The sequence below is a fragment of the Oncorhynchus gorbuscha genome, linkage group LG20 (assembly GCF_021184085.1).
Source record: "Oncorhynchus gorbuscha isolate QuinsamMale2020 ecotype Even-year linkage group LG20, OgorEven_v1.0, whole genome shotgun sequence".
Classification (NCBI taxonomy): Eukaryota; Metazoa; Chordata; class Actinopteri; order Salmoniformes; family Salmonidae; genus Oncorhynchus; species Oncorhynchus gorbuscha.
The window spans coordinates 37,967,935-37,989,197 of NC_060192.1; the positions used below are offsets into that span (position 1 = coordinate 37,967,935).

At 44.2% G+C, this 21,263-nt stretch overlaps 1 protein-coding gene across 1 annotated transcript in view; it reads right to left on the reverse strand.

Annotated features, from left to right (window-relative positions):
* Positions 1 to 21,263, reverse strand: part of LOC124006910 (short transient receptor potential channel 4-like) — a 128,688-nt gene that overhangs the window by 95,984 nt on the left and 11,441 nt on the right. Inside the window, exons 2-3 of the mRNA XM_046317099.1 lie at positions 19,953 to 20,182; positions 19,458 to 19,676 (exon numbers count right to left, since the gene is read on the reverse strand). Of these exons, the coding sequence (XP_046173055.1) occupies positions 19,458 to 19,676; positions 19,953 to 20,111 (378 nt within the window). The 5' untranslated portion in view covers positions 20,112 to 20,182. The remainder of the gene's footprint in view (positions 1 to 19,457; positions 19,677 to 19,952; positions 20,183 to 21,263) is intronic.

The following is a 21,263-nucleotide window of genomic DNA, read 5'->3' on the forward strand; positions in this document are numbered from 1 at the left end:
CACACAAAAAAATCATACCATGATGGAACCACCTGTGTGTTGTCCTTGTTAATGCAGACGGAGAAGAGCTCCAACTTCTTAATCATCAATTCCGCACATTGAATATAGTTCGTGTGAGAAACAACATCACCCAGACAGGCCAGTCGTGTGAGAAACAACATCACCCAGACAGGCCAGTTGTGTGAGAAACACGTCATCATGCAAGCGGTCAGACAAAGTGGAAAAACTCTGGTCCATAAAAGTGTGCTGACCCTGGTGCTAGAGGGGGTTCAAAATTTCTCAAATAAAAACATTTTTTGAATACTTTGCCCCATGATAACCAACTCACTTCTGTATGTTGGCAAAGCAGTACATGGTCGCTGCTCATATCATTGCATAATGCAGAAAATACACGAGAGTTCAGGGGTTTAACAAAGTTAACCATTTTCACTGTAGTGTCCAAAACGTATTTCAAGCTGTCAGGCATTCCCTTGGCAGCAAGAGTCTCTCGGTGGATGCTGCAGTCTACCCAAGTGGTGTTGGGAGCAAATGCTTGCACGTGTGTTACCACTTCACTATGTCTCCCTGTCCTGGCTTTTGCGCCTTCAGTACAGATACCAACACATCTTGACCACCAAAGTCCATCTGATGTCACAAAGCTGTTCAATACTTTAAAAAATATAATCTCCTGTTGTCCTGGTTTCCAGTGGTTGGCAGAAGAGGATGTCTTCCTTAATTGACCCCCATAAATGCTCTCCCAGGCCCGCCACGTCTGTTGACTCATCCAGCTGTAACAGACATATACCAGGAGCTGTGCCAGACCCTCCACGTCTGTTGACTCATCCAGCTGTAACAGACATATACCAGGAGCTGTGCCAGACCCTCCACGTCTGTTGACTCATCCAGCTGTAACTGACATATACCAGGAGCTGTGCCAGACCCTCCACGTCTGTTGACTCATCCAGCTGTAACAGACATATACCAGGAGCTGTGCCAGACCCTCCACGTCTGTTGACTCATCCAGCTGTAACAGACATATACCAGGAGCTGTGCCAGGCCCTCCACGTCTGTTGACTCATCCAGCTGTAACAGACTACCAGGAGCTGTGCCAGACCCTGTCTGTTGACTCATCCAGCTGTAACAGACATACGTCTGTTGACTCATCCAGCTGTAACAGACATATACCAGGAGCTGTGCCAGGCCCTCCACGTCTGTTGACTCATCCAGCTGTAACAGACATATACCAGGAGCTGTGCCAGGCCCTCCACGTCTGTTGACTCATCCAGCTGTAACAGACATATACCAGGAGCTGTGCCAGGCCCTCCACGTCTGTTGACTCATCCAGCTGTAACGCATATAATTCACTGGCTTGTATGCGAAGCAGTACTTGTTTCAAAACATCTCCTGTCATGTTACTGATGCGTCGTGAAACAGTGTTGTTTGATGAAGGCATTGTCTGTATAGTTTTTTGGGCATTTTCCCCCAGCATTGTCCCAGTCATATCCGCAGCAGCAGGAAGAATGAAGTCCTCAACAGTAGTATGGGGCTTGCCTGTCCTAGCCACTCGGTAGCTCACCATATAAGACGCTTCTAGCCCCTTCTAATTAAATGGTGGCTGTTACTACTTGAGAGTCTTCTTAGTTCTCGTTTAAAAAAACTCCAGTGGCTTATTTTTCAAATTGGCGTATTTTGTTTCTAAATGTCTGCTCAAGAGTGAATGTTTCACCAAGTTGTGAGATAGCACTTTTGCACATATAACACACTGTGGCTGAGGAAAGGCACTACTCCCAATATACACTACTGTTCAAAAGTCTGGGGTCACTTATAAATGTCCTTGTTTTTTAAAGAAAAGCACATTTTTTGGCCATTAAAATAACATCAAATTGATACAGTGTAGACATTGTTAATGTTGTAAATGACTATTGTAGCTGGAAACGGCAGATTTTTTTATGGAATTTATGGAATATCCTGGTGTCCCAGGTCTAAATCAGTCCCTGACAGAGGAGAATCAACACCTGGTGTTAGGTCTAAATCAACCTGGTGAATCAACAACCAGTGTCTAAATCAGTCCCTGATTAGAGGAGAATCAACAACCTGGTGTCCCAGGTCTAAATCAGTCCACGATTAGAGGAGAATCACCCACCTGGTGTCCCAGGTCTACACCTGCATTGCTTGCTGCTTTGCTTGCTGTTTGGGGTTTTAGGCTGGGTTTCTGTACAGCACTTTGAGATATCAGCTGATGTACGAAGGGCTATATAATTACATTTGATTGGATTTGATTTGATTTGATAAATCAGTCCCCGATTAGAGGAGCATCACCCACCTGGTGTCCCTGGTCTAAATCAGGCCGGCACTGGTGGTACTGGGCCGAGGACACGCAACTCAGGGCGAGTGCGGGGAAGAGGAACAGGGAGAACTGGGCTCTGGCGACGCACAGGAAGCCCGGTGTGGGGGGCAGCCACCGGAGGGCTGGTGCGTGGAGGTGGCACCGGATAAACCGGACCGAGAAGGCGCACTGGAGATCTGGAGCACCGAGCCTGCCCAACCCTACCTGGTTGAATGCTCCCCATAGCCAGTCCAGTGCGGCGAGGTGGAATAGCCCACACTGGGCTATGCTGGCGAACCGGGGACACCATTAGTAAGGCTTGTGCCATGTATGCTGGCCCGAGGAGACGCACTGGAGACCAGATACATAGAGCCGGTTTCATGGCACCTGGCTCGATGCCCACTCTAGCCCGGCCGATACGAGGAGCTGGAATGTACCGCACCGGGCTATGCACACGCACCGGGGACACCGTGCGCTCCACCGCATAACACGGTGCCTGCCCGGTGCAACGCCCTCTCACTCCACGGTAAGCACTGGGAGCTGGCTTAGGTCTCCTACCTGACTTCGCCACACTCCCCGTGTGCCTTTCCCCAATACATTTTTGGGGCTGCCACTCGGGCTTCCAGCCGCGCCGCCGTGCTGCCTCCTCATACCGGCGCCTCTCTGCTTTTCTGCCTCCAGCTCTGCTTTGGGAGGGCGATATTCCCCTGGCTGTGCCCAGGGTCCTTTGCCGTCCATAATCTCCAACCAAGTCCGGAAGTCCTTTGATTGCTGCTGCTGTCCGTTACCACGCTGCTTGGTCCTTGGTTGGTGGGTTCGTCATATGGAGTGGACCAAAGAGCAGCGTGGTTAGAACACATTCTTCTTTATTGAATGAAGAACACTTAAACAAAAACAACAAAATGAATAAGACGAACGTGACCTCGATATAAACAATGTTCTAACGTGCAACTACACATAGTGTAACGGCTCTCTTCCGTGGAAGGAGAGGAGGACCAAAATGCAGCGTAGTTCGTGTTCAACGTGTTTAATAAAAGACGATAACGTGAACACTACACAAATACAAAATAACACAAGTGGCAAAACCCCGAAACAGTCCTATCTGGTGCAGAGAACACAAAGACAGGAAACAACCACCCGCAAAACCCAACACAGTCCTATCTGGTGCAGAGAACACAAAGACAGGAAACAACCACCCGCAAACCACAAAACAAGCTACCTAAATATGGTTCCCAATCAGAGACAAATGACTAACACCTGCCTCTGATTGAGAACCATATCAGGCCATACATAGAAACGGACAAACTAGACACACAACATAGAATGCCCACTCAGCTCACATCCTGACCAACACGAAAACAAGGAAAACACAACAGAACACATAGACAATAACCCACGAAATACCCAAAAATAAGATGGCTGCCTAAATATGGTTTCCAATCAGAGACAACGATAAACACAACAGAACTATGGTCAGAACGTGACACATAGACAATAACCCACGAAATACCCAAAAATAAGATGGCTGCCTAAATATGGTTTCCAATCAGAGACAACGATAAACACAACAGAACTATGGTCAGAACGTGACACATAGACAATAACCCACGAAATACCCAAAAATAAGATGGCTGCCTAAATATGGTTTCCAATCAGAGACAACGATAAACACAACAGAACTATGGTCAGAATGTGACACATAGACAATAACCCACGAAATACCCAAAAATAAGATGGCTGCCTAAATATGGTTTCCAATCAGAGACAACGATAAACACCTGCCTCTAATTGAGAACCAATCTAGGCAACGATAGACCAACATAAACACCTAGTTGAAAACAACCTCATGAATCTACAAAAAACCCTAGACAGTACAAAAACCCTAGACTGAGACAAAAACACACATATCACCCTTGTCACACCCTGTCCTAACCAAAATAATAAAGAAAACAAAGAATACTAAGGTCAGGGCGTGACAATAAGAGAGACACTTCAAAAACTTCTGATTTATTTTTTGACTGTCTTTGTCATTTATGAATGTGTTACTCAATGCATTTCTAAGAGCTACCTTAGTAAAGCACAAATATTTTTCAAGTACATGTAAGTAATATCAAGTACATGCTAAAAACAGATATTCTAACAAACAATTAAAATTTTTTTTTACCTGCAATAGAGCATGCTGGGAAATATGATAATAATGGGTGTGGTTTTTGTTTAACACCAGTTCTTTAACACCAACACTGGAGTACTTTTACACCAACGAGTGTTAATGTAATACTTACAGAGTTCATTTAACACCTGAATTAACACTGGCCAATTTCATGAGTACTCTCATATAGATAGAGTCGCTCTCTATCATGAATGTGTATACATTGATCTAAAATTCAAGCTGCCTCCACCTGGAGAACGAGACACAACACACAAGCAGCTCAGTAGGAATGTGAGGTAGAACTCAAAACCTGTCTCTGCATCCCGAAACCCAAATCATTCCCTACATTACACTACATTTCCTCCGACGGAACTGGAGGAAATGAAGACACAGTAGAAGGCAACACTGCAGAAGTAATATAGAGGAAACATAGGTCAGACAGCATGCGGCGGCGTGGTAAGACTAATACAGACAATTTTAGCAGTCACCCCAAAAATCAATCTGTGGATTAATAAATCTCTTCGCAGAAGAGGACAATAGCAATAAATGAGATTCACAATTTTCTCTCTCTCTCTCTCTTGATCTCAATGTCAAGAGGCAAACATACTATCAGGAATCACACACATCCTCTCATCACATCCCAACAAAGCAATGATGAGATATTAGCCATGATAAACTGAAACACACTGAAACAGACAAAGGCAAGCACACATGCAATTACTCTCTCTCTCTCTCTCTCTCTCCCTCTCTCTCCCCCCTCTCTCTCTCTCTCTCTCTCTCTCTCTCTCTCTCTCTCTCTCTCTCTCTCTCTCTCTCTCTCTCTCTCTCTCTCTCTCTCTTGCTCTCTCTCTCTCTCTCTCTCTCTCTCTCTCTCTCTCTCTCTCTCTCTCTCTCTCTCTCTCTCTCTCTCTCTCTCTCTCTCTCTCTCTCTCTCTCTCTCTCTTTCTCTCTCTCTCTCTCTCTCTCTCTCTCTCTCTCTCTCTCTCTCTCTCTCTCTCTCTCTCTCTCTCTCTCTCTCTCTCTCTCTCTCTTTCTCTCTCGCTCTCTCTCTCTCTCTCTCTCTCTCTCTCTCTCTCTCTCTCTCTCTCTCTCTCTCCAATTCATAGGGGCTTTACTGACATGGGAAATGTGTTTACATTGCCAAAGCAAGTGAAGTAAATAATAACCAAAAGTGAGAAGAATGTAACAGTAAAAAGTGCAATTAAAACGTTTTAAAAAGATAAAGATGTTTCAAGTGTTATATTGTCAGCTACAATGAACAGTGTTTTAGCAATGTGCAAATTACAATGTTGTTTAAGCTTCACTGTTTGCCCTTTTCTCATGACAACAGGCTACAAATCTTGCTGCTGTGATTGAACACTGCGGTATTTCACCTACCAGAAGTTTATCAATGTTTGATTTGTTTTCAAATGATTTGTGGGTCTGTTTGATCTGTGGGAGATACAGTGCATTCAAAGTATTCAGTCCCATTGACGTTTTCCACATTTTATTAAGTTACAGCCTTATTCTAATATGGATTAAATAAATACATGTCCTCATCAATCTACACACAATACCCATAATGACATCACAATACCCATAATGACATCACAATACCCCACAATGACATCACAATACCCATTAATGATAAAGCGAAAAACTTTTTTTCTTTTTTGATTTACCAAATTAAAAAAATATATAAAAACAGAAAAACCGTATTTGCATAAGTCTTCAGACCCTTTGCTATGAGTCTCGAAATTGAGCTTCCATTGATCATCCTTGAGATGTTTTTACAACTTGATTGGAGTCCACCTGTGGCAAATGTAATTGATTGGACATGACTTGGAAAGGCACACAACTGTTTATATTAGGTCCCACAGTTGACAGTGCATGTCAGAGCAAAAACCAAGCCATGAGGTCAAAGGAATTGTCCATAGAACTCTGAAAAAAAAACTCTGGCACAGTTCCTCCTACCTGACAGAGCTGTCCCTCCTACTTGACAGGGCTGTCCTTCCTACTTTTAACATTTAACATTTAACATGAAGTGATGTGCTCATTCCTTCTAGTGCTGCAGTGTTCTGGACCAGATCTAAATATCTAATAGTAGAGACTGAGCAGCTGGACAGGAGGGCATTACAGTAGTCTAGACTAGATGATAGTAGAGACTGAGCAGCTGGACAGGAGGGCATTACAGTAGTCTAGCCTAGATGATAGTAGAGACTGAGCAGCTGGACAGGAGGGCATTACAGTAGTCTAGCCTAGATGATAGTAGAGACTGAGCAGCTGGACAGGAGGGCATTATGGTAGTCTAGTCTAGATGATAGTAGAGACTGAGCAGCTGGACAGGAGGGCATTACAGTAGTCTAGCCTAGATGATAGTAGAGACTGAGCAGCTGGACAGGAGGGCATTACAGTAGTCTAGCCTAGATGATAGTAGAGACTGAGCAGCTGGACAGGAGGGCATTACAGTAGTCTAGCCTAGATGATAGTAGAGACTGAGCAGCTGGACAGGAGGGCATTATAGTAATCTAGCCTAGATGATAGTAGAGACTGAGCAGCTGGACAGAGGAGGGCATTATAGTAATCTAGCCTAGATTAAACAAATACAAGGACCAGATTCTCGGGCATCTGGCTGTGCGATGAAGTTTCTAATTCTGAAAACATTCCTGAGATTGAAGTATGTTGTTATTTATTTATTGGATATTTCAAACTTTTTTAACAAATCAAAAACTGAAAAATTGGGAGTGCAAAATTATTCAGCCCCTTTACTTTCAGTGCAGCAAACTCTCTCCAGAAGTTCAGTGAGGATCTCTGAATGATTCAATGTTGACCTAAATGACTAATGATGATAAATACAATCCACCTGTGTGAAATCAAGTCTCCGTATAAATGCACCTGCACTGTGATAGTCTCAGAGGTCCGTTAAAAGCACAGAGAGCATCATGAAGAACAAGGAACACACCAGGCAGGTCTGAGATACTGTTGTGAAGAAGTTTAAAGCCGGATTTGGACACAAAAAGATTTCCCAAGCTTTAAACATCCCAAGGAGCACTGTGCAAGCGATAATATTGAAATGGAAGGAGTATCAGACCACTGCAAATCTACCAAGACCTGGCCGTCCCTCTAAACTTTCAGCTCATACAAGGAGAAGACTGATCAGAGATGCAGCCAAGAGGCCCATGATCACTCTGGATGAACTGCAGAGATCTACAGCTGAGGTGGGACACTCTGTCCATAGGACAACAAACAGTCATATATTGCACAAATCTGACCTTTATGGAAGAGTGGCAAGAAGAAAGCCATTTCTTAAATATATCCATAAAAAGTGTTGTTTAAAGTTTGCCACAAGCCACCTGGGAGACACACCAAACATGTGGAAGAAGGTGCTCTGGTCAGATGAAACCAAAATTGAACTTTTTGGCAACAATGCAAAACGTTATGTTTGGCGTAAAAGCAACACAGCTCATCACCCTGAACACAACATCCCCACTGTCAAACATGGTGGTGGAAGCATCATAGTTTGGGCCTGCTTTTCTTCAGCAGGGACAGGGAAGACGGTTACAATTGATGGGAAGATGGATGGAGCCAAATACAGGACCATTCTGGAAGAATGGTGGAGTCTGCAAAAGACCTGAGACTGGGACGGAGATTTGTCTTCCAACAAGACAATGATCCAAAACATAAAGCAAAATCTACAATGGAATGGTTCAAAACAAGAAATAAGAAAATAAAAATAAAGCTTGAGTGAGTCTCTTGGGGTATGTCTCTATAAGCTTGGCACATCTGGGATTTTGCCCATTCTTCAAGGCAAAACTGCTCCAGCTCCTTCAAGTTGGATGGGTTCCACTGGTGTACAGCAGTCTGTAAGTCATACCACAGATTCTCAATTATATTTAGTTATGGGCTTTGACCAGGCCATTCCAAGACATTTAAATGTTTCCCCTTAAGAATTTGCTTTTGTTACATGGGATGACGCTGGAGAGACGAAGCAGGTACGGGGAGTCAAACATTTAATTGCGAAAGGACATGGAACGAGACAAGAACAGCGTCAGCAAATGAGTAACAGCAGCGGAGAACAGAGCAGGGAACTGACACATTCAGGTAATAAACAGGTGATGAGTGAGTCCAGGTGAGTCCGATATTGCTGATGCGCATGACGAGGGAAGGCAGTTGTGCGTAATAGATGGCAGGAGTGCATGATGCAGGGCTGTTGGCGCCCTAAAGCGCCAGGTAGGGAAGAGTGGGAGCAGACGTGACAGCTTTAGCAGTATGTTTAGGGTCATTGTCTTGCTGGAAGGTGAACCTCCGTCGTGACAGCTTTAGCAGTATGTTTACGGTCATTGTCTTGCTGGAAGGTGAACCTCCGTCTCAAATCAGTGGACGGACTGAACACTCTGAGAGACTCAGGATTCCGAGATATAATCATTTAAAAGAACTACTGCCATGTGATGAGCTGTAGGTGTACCTACTGTAGAAGTCCCCTCGAAGCCTTCCATTGACTATGTACATACCCAGCGTGAGAAGGAGCAGCAGGAGCTGTGACCCCTTTTTGTTGGTTGTTTTGTCGTAGTTTTGTCCAATGGGGGCATATTTGGGAGGGAAGGCTGTCATCTCCAGGTAGGTGTTTGCCAACATGTGTGTTGAGGGTTTCTCAGTTGAGATAATTTCCTTTTGAATTTTTGCCAAATGTAAAATGTTCCTGTTTTGACTAATTTAATAGAGTGGGTTAGGTCTGATCTATACCAAATTAAAATACCCCCTGAGTTTCTACCCTATGTCACACCTGGTAGTTTGGTGGATGGGACTACCAGCTCTCTGTAACACTTGCTCTCTCTCAATAGATAAGATGTACTTTCCTCTCTCTGCTGGTCTTTCTATCTAATCCCTCTCTCTCTCTCTGTCTCTCTCTCTCTCTCTCTCTCTCTCTCTCTCTCTCTCTGTCTCTCTCTCTCTCTCTCTCTCTCTCTCTCTCTCTCTCTCTCTCTCTCTCTCTCTCTCTCTCTCTCTCTCTCTCTCTCTCAATAGATGAGATGTATTTTCCTCTCCGACAACCTTTTAAAGTAATAGATGAACCACTCTACACAGTTCAGGGAAATTCAGAGGCACAGCAGCCTATTCTCTCTCTCTCGTTATGTAGCAAGGAGGTAAAGGAACAATCACTGTCTCACAAGTCAGCCGCTGGTGTATACTGTGGCCTATTAAAACCTCTTCGGGATTGGTGGGTCCCCTGCGGGACGTTTGAGGTAATATAGGCTAATGCGATTAGAATGAGGTTGTCAGTAACAAAAAAAAATCCCAGGATATCGACATATCTGATATGGGCAGAAAGCTTACATTCTTGTTAATCTAACTGCACTGTCCAATTTACAGTATCTATTACAGTGAAATAATACCATGCTATTGTGTGAGGAGAGTGCATAGTTTTGAACGTGAACAGTTACTAATAAACAAATTAGGCACATTTGGACAGTCTTGTACAATAAATTTTAACAGATATGCAATGGTTCATTGGATCAGTCTGAAACTTTGCACATACACTGCTGCCATCTAGTGGCCAAAGTCTAAATTGCAGCCTGGCTGGAATAATACATTATGGCCTTTGTCTTGCAAAAATATGGTTTTTATTTGTTTTATCTTTTACCAGATCTAATGTGTTATATTATTATAGATTCCTTTCACATTTGCATGTCCTTGCTTCAGAGCCTGAGCTTCAGGCAGTTAGATTTGGGTATGTCATTTTAGGCGAAAATTTTAAAAAAGATACTGTGAAGAGACGAAACCCTGAGGACAGTTTGGAGCAAATCACCTGGTCGGTTTTATCTCTCTGTCCATCTGAGTAAATCCAATAAGCAGTGTCCATCTCTCTCTTCTCTCTCTCCACTCACTCATTCACTCTCTCACACACACTCATTCACTCTCTCACACACACTCATTCACTCTCTCACACACACTCATTCACTCTCTCACACACACTCATTCACTCTCTCACACACACTCATTCACTCTCTCAGACATGCTTTTTAACCCTCTCTTTATTTCCCGTTTTCTCTGGATTTCACCCTGTCTCACCCTCTGGCTCTCTCATTTTCACTTAATCTAGGTCTCTACCCCTCCAAGCTGACATAACGACATGGGAACCAACAACCCCCCAAGGCCCTGGCTGACAAGCTGGGATAACAACATGGGAACCAACAACCCCCCAAGGCCCTGGCAGACAGCTGGCATAACAACATGGGAACCAACAACCCCCCCAAGGCCCTGGCTGACAGCTGACATAACGACATGGGAACAACAACCCCCCAAGGCCCTGGCTGACAAGCTGGGATAACAACATGGGAACCAACAACCCCCCAAGGCCCTGGCTGACAAGCTGGGATAACAACATGGGAACCAACAACCCCCCAAGGCCCTGGCAGACAGCTGGCATAACAACATGGGAACCAACAACCCCCCCAAGGCCCTGGCTGACAGCTGACATAACGACATGGGAACCAACAACCCCCCAAGGCCCTGGCTGACAAGCTGGGATAACAACATGGGAACCAACAACCCCCCAAGGCCCTGGCTGACAAGCTGGGATAACAACATGGGAACCAACAACCCCCCAAGGCCCTGGCTGACAGCTGGCATAACGACATGGGAACCAACAACCCCCCAAGGCCCTGGCTGACAAGCTGGGATAACAACATGGGAACCAACAACCCCCCAAGGCCCTGGCTGACAGCTGGCATAACAACATGGGAACCAACAAACCCAGTGGCCCTGGCTGACAGCTGGCATAACAACATGGGAACCAACAAACCCAGTGGCCCTGGCTGACAGCTGGCATAACAACAAGGGAACCAACAACCCCAGTGGCCCTGGCTGACAGCTGAAGTAACAACATCAGTGTGGATGAGGAGCAGTGATCTCAGCATTAACATATTGTATTATTGTGTGTGTGTGTGTGTGTGTGTGTGTGTGTGTGTGTGTGTGTGTGTGTGTGTGTGTGTGTGTGTGTGTGTGTGTGTGTGTGTGTGTGTGTGTGTGTGTGTGTGTGTGTGTGTGTGTGTGTGTGTGTGTGTGTGTGTGTGTGTGTGTGTGTGTGTGTGTGTGTGTGTGTGTGTGTCACAGTATTAGCATATTGTAGCAATTGTGATTGTGTTTGATTAATTAAAACCCACGCAAACACTAGTGGTCCCTGAGCAGGTGCTGAGAGAGAAAGAGAGAGAGAGAGAGATGGAGACAGAGAGAGACAGATAGATGGAAACTGAGAGAGCAGGTTACAGAGAGAGCCAGGGGGAGAGAGTGGGAGAAAGAGCGAGCAAGAGAGCGAGCGAGGGTTACTGAGAGAGACAGAGAGAGAGAGCAACATAGTCTTCTTCAAACAGTAATCAGTACCTTCATCTCCTGTTTCAAGTACACTACCTGGACAGGACCCTAGTCTATCACAGGGCACTACCCCCAGTCTATCCCCTTAATGCTGAGTGCCAAGCAGAGACACATCGGGTCCCACTTTGACCGTCTCTGGTATGACTCTGCCAGTGATCAAAACTCCCAACCTTCCAATCTCAGGACGCACACTAACCACAAGGCCATTGAGTTGGTTTCCCACAGCTCTAAGTACAGACTCCTAAACATTTCCCCTGTAAGTGATAGTGGCAGGTAGCCTTGAGGTTACTGGTTCGAATCCGCGAGCCGACGATGTGAAAATCTGTTGCTGTGCCCTTGAGCATGGCTGATAACACCAATTGCTCAAGGAGCGCTGGACAATGGTGACCTTGGCTGTGACCCCACTCTCCAAGGGTGTCTCAGGGGGACCCACTGGGCACACACTGGTTGAATCAATGTAGTTTCCACATAATTTCGAAGGCAGTTCGCTGAACCAACGTGCAATTGGTGTTTGTTGCCAGTGGCGAGTTGGGATGTGCAAGAAACACACTTGTACACGTGTGTAACAGGACTAGGGGCTGTTGCGGTGACCCCAGTAAAATTCCACGTGACTGTTGAGTCACGGTAATCTCCTCTTATGCACTCTGGACATGTGTTCGTTAGTACCCAACTCGCTAACAACATTTATTTTTAATTTTGTTTAATTGGTCGCTAATTCCCTGGTACTCAGGGCTCTATTGTCCCTCCATCAGATCCCAATGCCCTGGTAATCGGGGCTCTATTGTCCCTCCAGCAGGTCCTAATTCCCTGGTACTCAGGGCTCTATTGTCCCTCCATCAGGTCCTAATGGCCTCGCACTCAGGGCTCTATTGTCCCTCCAGCAGGTCCTAATGGCCTCGCACTCAGGGCTCTATTGTCCCTCCATCTGGTCCTAATGGCCTGGTAATCAGGGCTCTATTGTCCCTCCAGCAGGTCCTAATGGCCTCACACTCAGGGCTCTATTGTCCCTCCATTAGGTCCCAATGCCCTGGTAATCAGGGCTCTATTGTCCCTCCAGCAGGTCCTAATGGCCTCGCACTCAGGGCTCTATTGTCCCTCCATCTGGTCCTAATTCCCTGGTACTCAGGGCTCTATTGTCCCTCCATCAGGTCCTAATGGCCTCGCACTCAGGGCTCTATTGTCCCTCCAGCAGGTCCTAATGGCCTCGCACTCAGGGCTCTATTGTCCCTCCATCTGGTCCTAATGGCCTGGTAATCAGGGCTCTATTGTCCCTCCAGCAGGTCCTAATGGCCTCGCACTCAGGGCTCTATTGTCCCTCCATCTGGTCCTAATGGCCTGGTACTCAGGGCTCTATTGTCCCTCCATCAGGTCCTAATGGCCTCGTACTCCGGGATCGATTGTCCCTCTAACCACTCTGATATCAATGCAAATGCAATCTAAAATATCATCAAACACTGATCATCAAAACAGTAACGTGCTTCTAAAACTCACCTCACTGTGATCGATCAATTTGAAGAAAGAAGTTTAACAGCAGGTTGAAACTGAGTGTAAAACATGGTCGTAGTGGATGTTGTTTCAACGCTTAAAACAATGAAATGGGACAGTGCTTTCTTTCTTTCTTTCATTTTTATTTATTTTTATTTTAATTAACCTTTATTTAACCTCTTGAACCTCTGGGGGCAGTATTTCATTTTTGGATGAAAAACATTCCCGTTTTAAACAAGATATTTTGTCACGAAAAGATGCTCGACTATGCATATAATTGACAGCTTAGGAAAAAAAACACTCTGACGTTTCCAAAACTGCAAAGATATTGTCTGTGAGTGCCACAGAACTAATGCTACAGGCGAAACCAAGATGAAATTTCATACAGGAAGTGAGCCAGATTTTGGAGGTGCTGTGTTCCAATGTCTTCTTATATGGCTGTGAATGCGCAAGGAATGAGCCTACACTTTCTGTCGTTTCCCCAAGGTGTCCGCAGCATTGTGACGTATTTGTAGGCATATCATTGGAAAATTGACCATAAGAGACTACATTTACCAGGTGTCCGCTCGGTGTCCTCCGTCGAAACTATTGCGTAATCTCCAGGTGAGCGCATTTTTCCATTTTGAACAGAGGAGAAACCAAACTGCCACGAGTGACTTATCATCGAATAGATATGTGAAAAACACCTTGAGGTTTGATTCTAAACAACGTTTGCCATGTTTCTGTCGATATTATGGAGTTCATTTGGAAAAAAGTTTGCGTTGTAATGACTGAATTTTCGGGTTTTATTCTTAGCCAAACGTGATGAACAAAATGGAGCGATTTCTCCTACACAAATTATCTTTTTGGAAAAACTGAACATTTGCTATCTAACTGAGAGTCTCCTCATTGAAAACATCCGAAGTTCTTCAACAGTAAATTATTTTATTTGAATGCTTTTCTTGTTTATGTGAAAATGTTGACTGCTGAATGCTAGGCTTAATGCTATGCTAGCTATCAATACTCTTACACAAATGCTTGTGTAGCTATGGTTGAAAAGCATTTTTTGAAAATCTGAGATGACAGTGTTGTTAACAAAAGGCTAAGCTTGTGAGCCAATATATTGATTTAATTTCTTTTGCGATTTTCATGAATAATTAACGTTGCGTTATGGTAATGAGCTTGAGGCTATAAAGACGCTCCCGGATACGGGATTGCTCGTCGCAACAGGTTAACTAGGCAAGTCAGTTAAGAACAAATTCTTATTCACAGTGATGGCCTAGGAACAGTGGGTTAACTGCCTGTTCAGGGGCAGAACGAGGGGGCAGTGATGGCCTAGGGCAGGGGTGTCAAAGTCAAATGGACGGAGGGCCAAATAAAAAATTTAGCTACAAGCCGAGGGCCGGACTGTTCGAATGTTCATTGAAAATTTTTTAAATGACGCATATAGTCTAGTGAACCTAATTGAACCTACTGAAAACCTAACAAATATATTCCAATATGATCAGATAAATAAAGCAATATTTTCTTAGGGCTCTGTCAGTAATCTTTAATTTTCAACAGACACAAAAGACAAATTTCCTTTATATAAAAATCCCCATAACATGAACATTAAATGAAAGAAACCGGTATTCAAGGCACCATCAGTAGCCTATATTTTCTATTTTAGCAAAAGTGGGCTAAATTTACTTCAAAGAAAAAAACAATAATAGCAATTTTCTATCATCCACTCAACTGAAATATTTTTTAAATATAATTGGATTGAAATACAATAAAATAAAGTGCAAAAATCTATTAATCAAAAACAACACTTTGTTTAAGGAGAAGTAACATGCAGTGAAAACAAATATTAAACTTTAACTTTTAAACTTGAACTGAGTAAAAACTCTAAATATGTGATTGCACAGTAATGTTCACTTGTTTGAGGTTGAGGGTGATACTTGGTGGTGTCCCATCTTTTCCACAAGTTCATCAATGTTCGGGGTAAGGCTCTGAGCTGAGGAAATCCTCAGAATTGAGTGGAGGTGTTCAGCAGTAAGTCGACTTCTGTGTGATGTTTTGTTCAAGTTCATCAAAGAAAACAGTTGTTCACACAGGTATGTGCTGCCAAACATAGACAACGTTTGAGCAGCCTGGATGCGCAGCTGGGGCATTGTGTCGGGGAGGAAACGGGCGAACTCCGCAGCACCCACTGCCGCATATTTTGCCCTCAGTGCATCATTGCATTGGAGGTCAATCAACTCCATTTGGAGGTTTGGTGGTGAGCTTTCCACGTCAACAGCAAATGGGTTACCGAGCAGTTCCAACCTGCTTTTTTGTGCTTCAAAGTCAGCAAATCGGCGTCGAAAGTCAGCGGCAAGCATACCTATTTTATCAGCCAACTGTGCGCTCGGGAACGCACTGGTAGAGAGCTTCTCTTTCATGGTCTGGCAGCTGGGAAAGTGGCTCAAATTTTCTTTCCGCATCTGCGTCTCCCACAGAGTCAGTTTGGTTTTAAATGCCTTCACTGTACTGTACATATCAGAGATGACACGATCCCGACCCTGCAGCTGCAAGTTCATTGCATTCAGATGACTCGTAATGTCACACAGAAAAGCCATTTCACACAGAAACATTTCGTCTCGGAGTTGTGTTGTGTCTTTCCCTTTGCTGTCCAAGAACAGACAAATCTCCTCACGAAGCTCGAAACATCTTTGAAGCACCTTTCCCTGGCTTAGCCATCGCACCTCTGTGTGATAAGGCAAATCACCATGCTCCGTTTCTAACTCCGTCAGAAATGCCTTGAACTGGCGGTGATTCAAACCTTTGGCTCTGATAAAGTTAACTGTGCGCGTGATGATGCTCATTACATGCTCCATTTTCAAGGCTTTACCGCACAACGCTTCCTGGTGTATGATACAATGATAAGCTGTCAGCTCACCTGTCGCGTTTTCCTCTTGCATCTTTTCCCGTATCTTCGCCACCAGTCCGCTCCTGTGTCCACACATCGCAGGTGCTCCGTCGGTTGTCAAACCCACGAGTTTTTCCCAAGGCAGCTCCATCTCATTTACACATCTTGACACCTCTTCATACAAATCATGCCCCGTAGTTGTGCCATGCATAGGACGTAAAGCCAAAAACTCCTCTGTCACGCTTAGGCTGGAGGCCACTCCGCGGATGAAAATTGACAACTGGGCAATGTCAGAAATGTCGGTGCTCTCATCCACAGCCAAGGAATATGCAATGAAATCTTTTCCCTTTTTCACAAGCTGCTCTTTTAGATTGATGGACAACTGGTCTACTCTCTCGGCAATGGTGTTTCTGCTCAGACTCACATTTAAAAAGAGTTGCCTTTTTTCTGGGCAAACTTCGTCACAAACTTTAATCATGCAGTTTTTGATGAAATCCCCCTCCGTAAATGGCCGGGCTGATTTAGCGATCTCTTCTGCCAAAATAAAACTGGCCTTGACAGCAGCCTGGCCTTGTGATTTGGCTTTTTTGAACAGAGCCTGTCGAGATTTGAGGCCTCGTTTTAATTCCTCTGCCTTTTGTAGCCTTTGTTCCATGTCCATATTCTTGTTTTTGTCCGCGTGTTTCGTTTCATAATGTCGTCTCAGATTATACTCTTTCAGTACCGCCACACTTTCTCCACACAGAAGACACACAGGTTTTCCAACTACCTCCGTGAACAAATACTCCGACTCCCACCTTGTTTGAAACCCCCCGGTTCTCAGTGTCCACCTTCCGTTTTGCCATTTTTGATGGGTATCTGAAAGTTAATTTTACTGTGATGCTGACAACTGCTGTGCCAATAAATATTGAAATGAAGCAGCCTACTGCTCGGTGCGTCACCGTTGCATTGTGGGAAATGTAGTATTGGTGCGTGTAAAAGATCTGCGGGCTGCCGGCTTGCTGCGGTCTGCGGGCCGGTTCTAATAATAAATCAAGATCATCCCAGGGGCCGTAAAAAACCTTCTCGCGGGCCGGATGTGGCCCGCGGGCCTTGACTCTGACATATGTGGCCTAGGGTGATTAATTCAAAAATCCTCATATGCACACAGGAGCTCATGCATATGCATCGACCTACAGTATTTATGAGCCCAAGTCCTCCCCCCCAGAACACAAAGAAAAACACAGAATTAAAATAACGATTGAGCCGTTACAAAATAAATAGCTTAATATATTACGCAAAAAAAAAGATTTTAAAGATTTGGTACATAATTGATTTTGCCTAAAGGCTACTCCAAAATTAAACTAATTATATTTAATATCACCTTTCAGTGTGGACTGTATTATTAGGCATACTGGATGGACTGGTTACTTTATGCTACACTCCAAACGTTCTATCCATGAATCTGGGAGCGCTTGAGGCCGTATAGGCCTAGCCGATGCTCTTGTTTCATTGATTGTGCAGGGCGACTTACAGAGTTAGCCTACAATTATAGTGACTTTGTATTTGATATTTGAATAGCCTAGTTATAGGGATTTTTTAAAAATATTTTCAGAATTAATAAAGGACACGTTAATTCACTTTAGCTAACGAATATTTCACCACCATGCGTTTCCATATCCTCCTTGCTTGCCTGGGGTGGCAGCGTAGCCTAGTGGTTAGAGCGTTGGACTAGTAACCGGAAGGTTGCGAGTTCAAACCCCCGAGCTGACAAGGTACAAATCTGTCGTTCTGCCCCTGAACAGGCAGTTAACCCACTGTTCCCAGGCCGTCATTGAAAATAAGAATTTGTTCTTAACTGACTTGCCTGGTTAAATAAAGGTAAAAAAAACAAACATTAATTTAGTTCTTGAGCGCGCAGAGATGTGAAAACATCGACTTTCCCGAACTGATTTGAATTGGTTCCCCAAAATGAAGCACTGGGAAGTTGCGGAAACCGGGTTGGAGATCCCATGGCATACAGAGTTTGGATGGGAATATCACCTGTTGTGCAGGCTGCATGCTCGTCAAACAGTTGTTGATGGTGGAGTGAAATAACCGGAGTAATCTACCTGGCATTATTGACAAGCGAACTGGTGGGAAAGAGGCCTCCATTTGCCATTCCAGTGCAAAGACCTACAGATTAAATGTATTTATTTTCGTGACCGTTTCATTTTATAAACGGGCCATTCATAATCTATTTTACATTTTAGACTACATTATATTGAGAATAGTCTGATAGGTGAACATTTGATCACTTGATGAGAGAACAGCTGTGTAAAGCCTGAGATAAGGAACAGTGCCCGATATTTTTGGGCGACTTTCTTAGATCATCATTCGCCTATAGTCCCGTCATGCAGCTCATTAATGTTTTGATTTCTAATACATTCTAAGGTCTGTATCATTCACAAGTAAAGATGCCTAAAAACTCAAAAATCTAGCACATAAAGTAGGACCTATTTCAAATTATCACTTTTATGCTCAACATAGTCACTTCATATGCAACATAGTCACTTCATATGCAACATAGTCACTTCATATGCAATATAGTCACTTCATATGCAACATAGTCACTTCATATGCAACATAGTCACTTCATATGCAACATAGTCACTTCATATACAACATAGTCACTTCATATGCAACATAGTCACTTCATATGCAACATAGTCACTTTATTGCTCCGAAAAGGGAAAAATGTTCCTTTTTATTTTATTCAGCTAAGATCAATTATATTCTTCTTACTATAAAATCATATACTACAAAATAAGTATGGGACTCAGACACATATATTGTCTGCTGAATGAACAAGTCTAGAGTCTATGGCATGGAGCCGAGCCAGATAACATACAGTAGGACAACTGAGGTTCTGTTCTTCTGAAATACATTTTCTTCATATCACAATGTTTATTTAGACCTTGACTAAAATAAATACTATACTTTTGTTTTTAATGTAGATGTTCCAAAGGTGCGTATTAGCATCTCCATGACTCCATGCTTGTATCCAGGGAGGAATGGAGTTGTTAAACGTGTTTATATGTTAATTAACGTTCAATTACCACAAGTCTTTTGCGTGATAATAACCAGCTGACAAAATGACCGCCACAGTCCTAGACAGGACAAGTTTTAAAGGCCCAACAATGTATTGCTACTATCACCCCGCCCGCCCCCTGACCCCCGCCCCCCCCTGGCCCCCCGCCCCCCCCCTGCCCCCTGCCCCCGCCAGTCCCCCGCCAGCCCCACCCCCTGCCTGCCCCCTGCCCCCGCCCGCCTCCTCTTACCTGCATGCCTCCGCTGGATTTTTTGTGGTTGAGAAGCAGTTCCACGGCCCCCACCACCTCTTTGCGGATGGCGTGCAGCAGTGCATCTCCGACATACACGTTAAAGCTCAGCAGTAGTTCTATGATCTCCAGGTTCTCATTCTCGATGGCGATCAGCAGAGCTGTGCGGCCTAACGGGTCTATACAGTTAATGTTGATCTTGAAGTAGATCTCGGCCTCCTGTGGGGAAGGGACAATGACAGGATAACTCAGGGATGGTGTAACAAAAATTGGGAAGGGATGATAATGGAAATTCCATCTCACACTAATTATCGTGGTAAATTGGATAACCGACAGTGAAGGTAAACTTATTTCAACTCTCTTTTGAAGAAGTTATTTATTTTCATCAACTTTTTAATTGAAGGTGCTGACCATCAATCCACCGAAAACTCACACACACACACGCACACGCACACGCACACGCACACACACACACACCTGTACGTCCGTCCCTACCTCCAGAGCCTGTTTGACGCTGCCATAGTCTCCCTTCTCCACGGTTCCCAGATAGGCCTTCTCCAGGGAAGACAGCTCCGACTCAGACCGGACGATCCGCAGAGGGATACGGTCCCGGTACGAAGAGCTGTCTGTCCGCCGGTAGTACAGCTGAGACATCTCAACTCACCTCAACTCAGCTTTTACGGCAGGTGCTCTTGTGGGTCCTGCTGTGGCTAGGGCATCACAGACTGTAGCGGGACAGAGAAGGGGTGAGAGGGGCAATGAGAGAAGCCTAAAAGATGCTGGGTGAGAAATACATTGAGAGAAGGTTTAGGGTTGATATAATCATGTATGACTGTATTCGTTGTGTATATTGTGTTGTATATTGATGGTTGACACAACCAAAACAAAGGAGCAATAAAGAGAGAGAACGAGAGAAATAGAGAGAGAGATAGAGAGAGAGAGAGATAGAGATAGAGAGGGAGGGAGAGAGTGAGAGAGAGGGAGTGAGAGAGACATTGTCCTGCGCAAATTTCAAATTGGCTTCTTACCAAAATACCATTTGACAGACCACGTATATACACTGAACACCCTTATTGAGAGACAGACAAAAAAAACAAAGCAAAACAAAAGCAAAGGCTTCTCATGATTGTTGATATACAGCACTTTGAGAAATCAACTGATGTACAAAGGGCTCTATAAATAAATTGGATTTGAATTTGATTTGATTTTTTTTTTAAAAGACCTACTCTACATACTGATACATATCAAAAAAGCATGTCACTCAGTTTGGCATCAGGGTCTGCTAAATAAATTGATGGAAAGCGGTAATGGAAGAAAAACACATGATAATATGAAATGAATGTACACAAACAACAAGTGTGCAGTTAAAATTGGCATTAAACACACATCTCTTTCCTCTGGGCCGTGGGGTGAGACAGGGATGCATCAACATGTATATCACCATACTAGAATCTGAAGTCAAATGTCTACTTTTTGCTGATGATCTGGCGCTGAAGCACCAGACCTACTGATACCATAGACCTACTGATACCTACTGATACCATAGACCTACTGATACCTACTGATACCATAGACCTACTGGACCTACTGATACCATAGACCTACTGATACCATAGACCTACTGGACCTACTGATACCATAGACCTACTGATACCATAGACCTACTGATACCATAGACCTACTGATACCTACTGATACCATAGACCTACTGGACCTACTGATACCATAGACCTACTGATACCATAGACCTACTGGACCTACTGATACCATAGACCTACTGATACCATAGACCTACTGTGAATACTG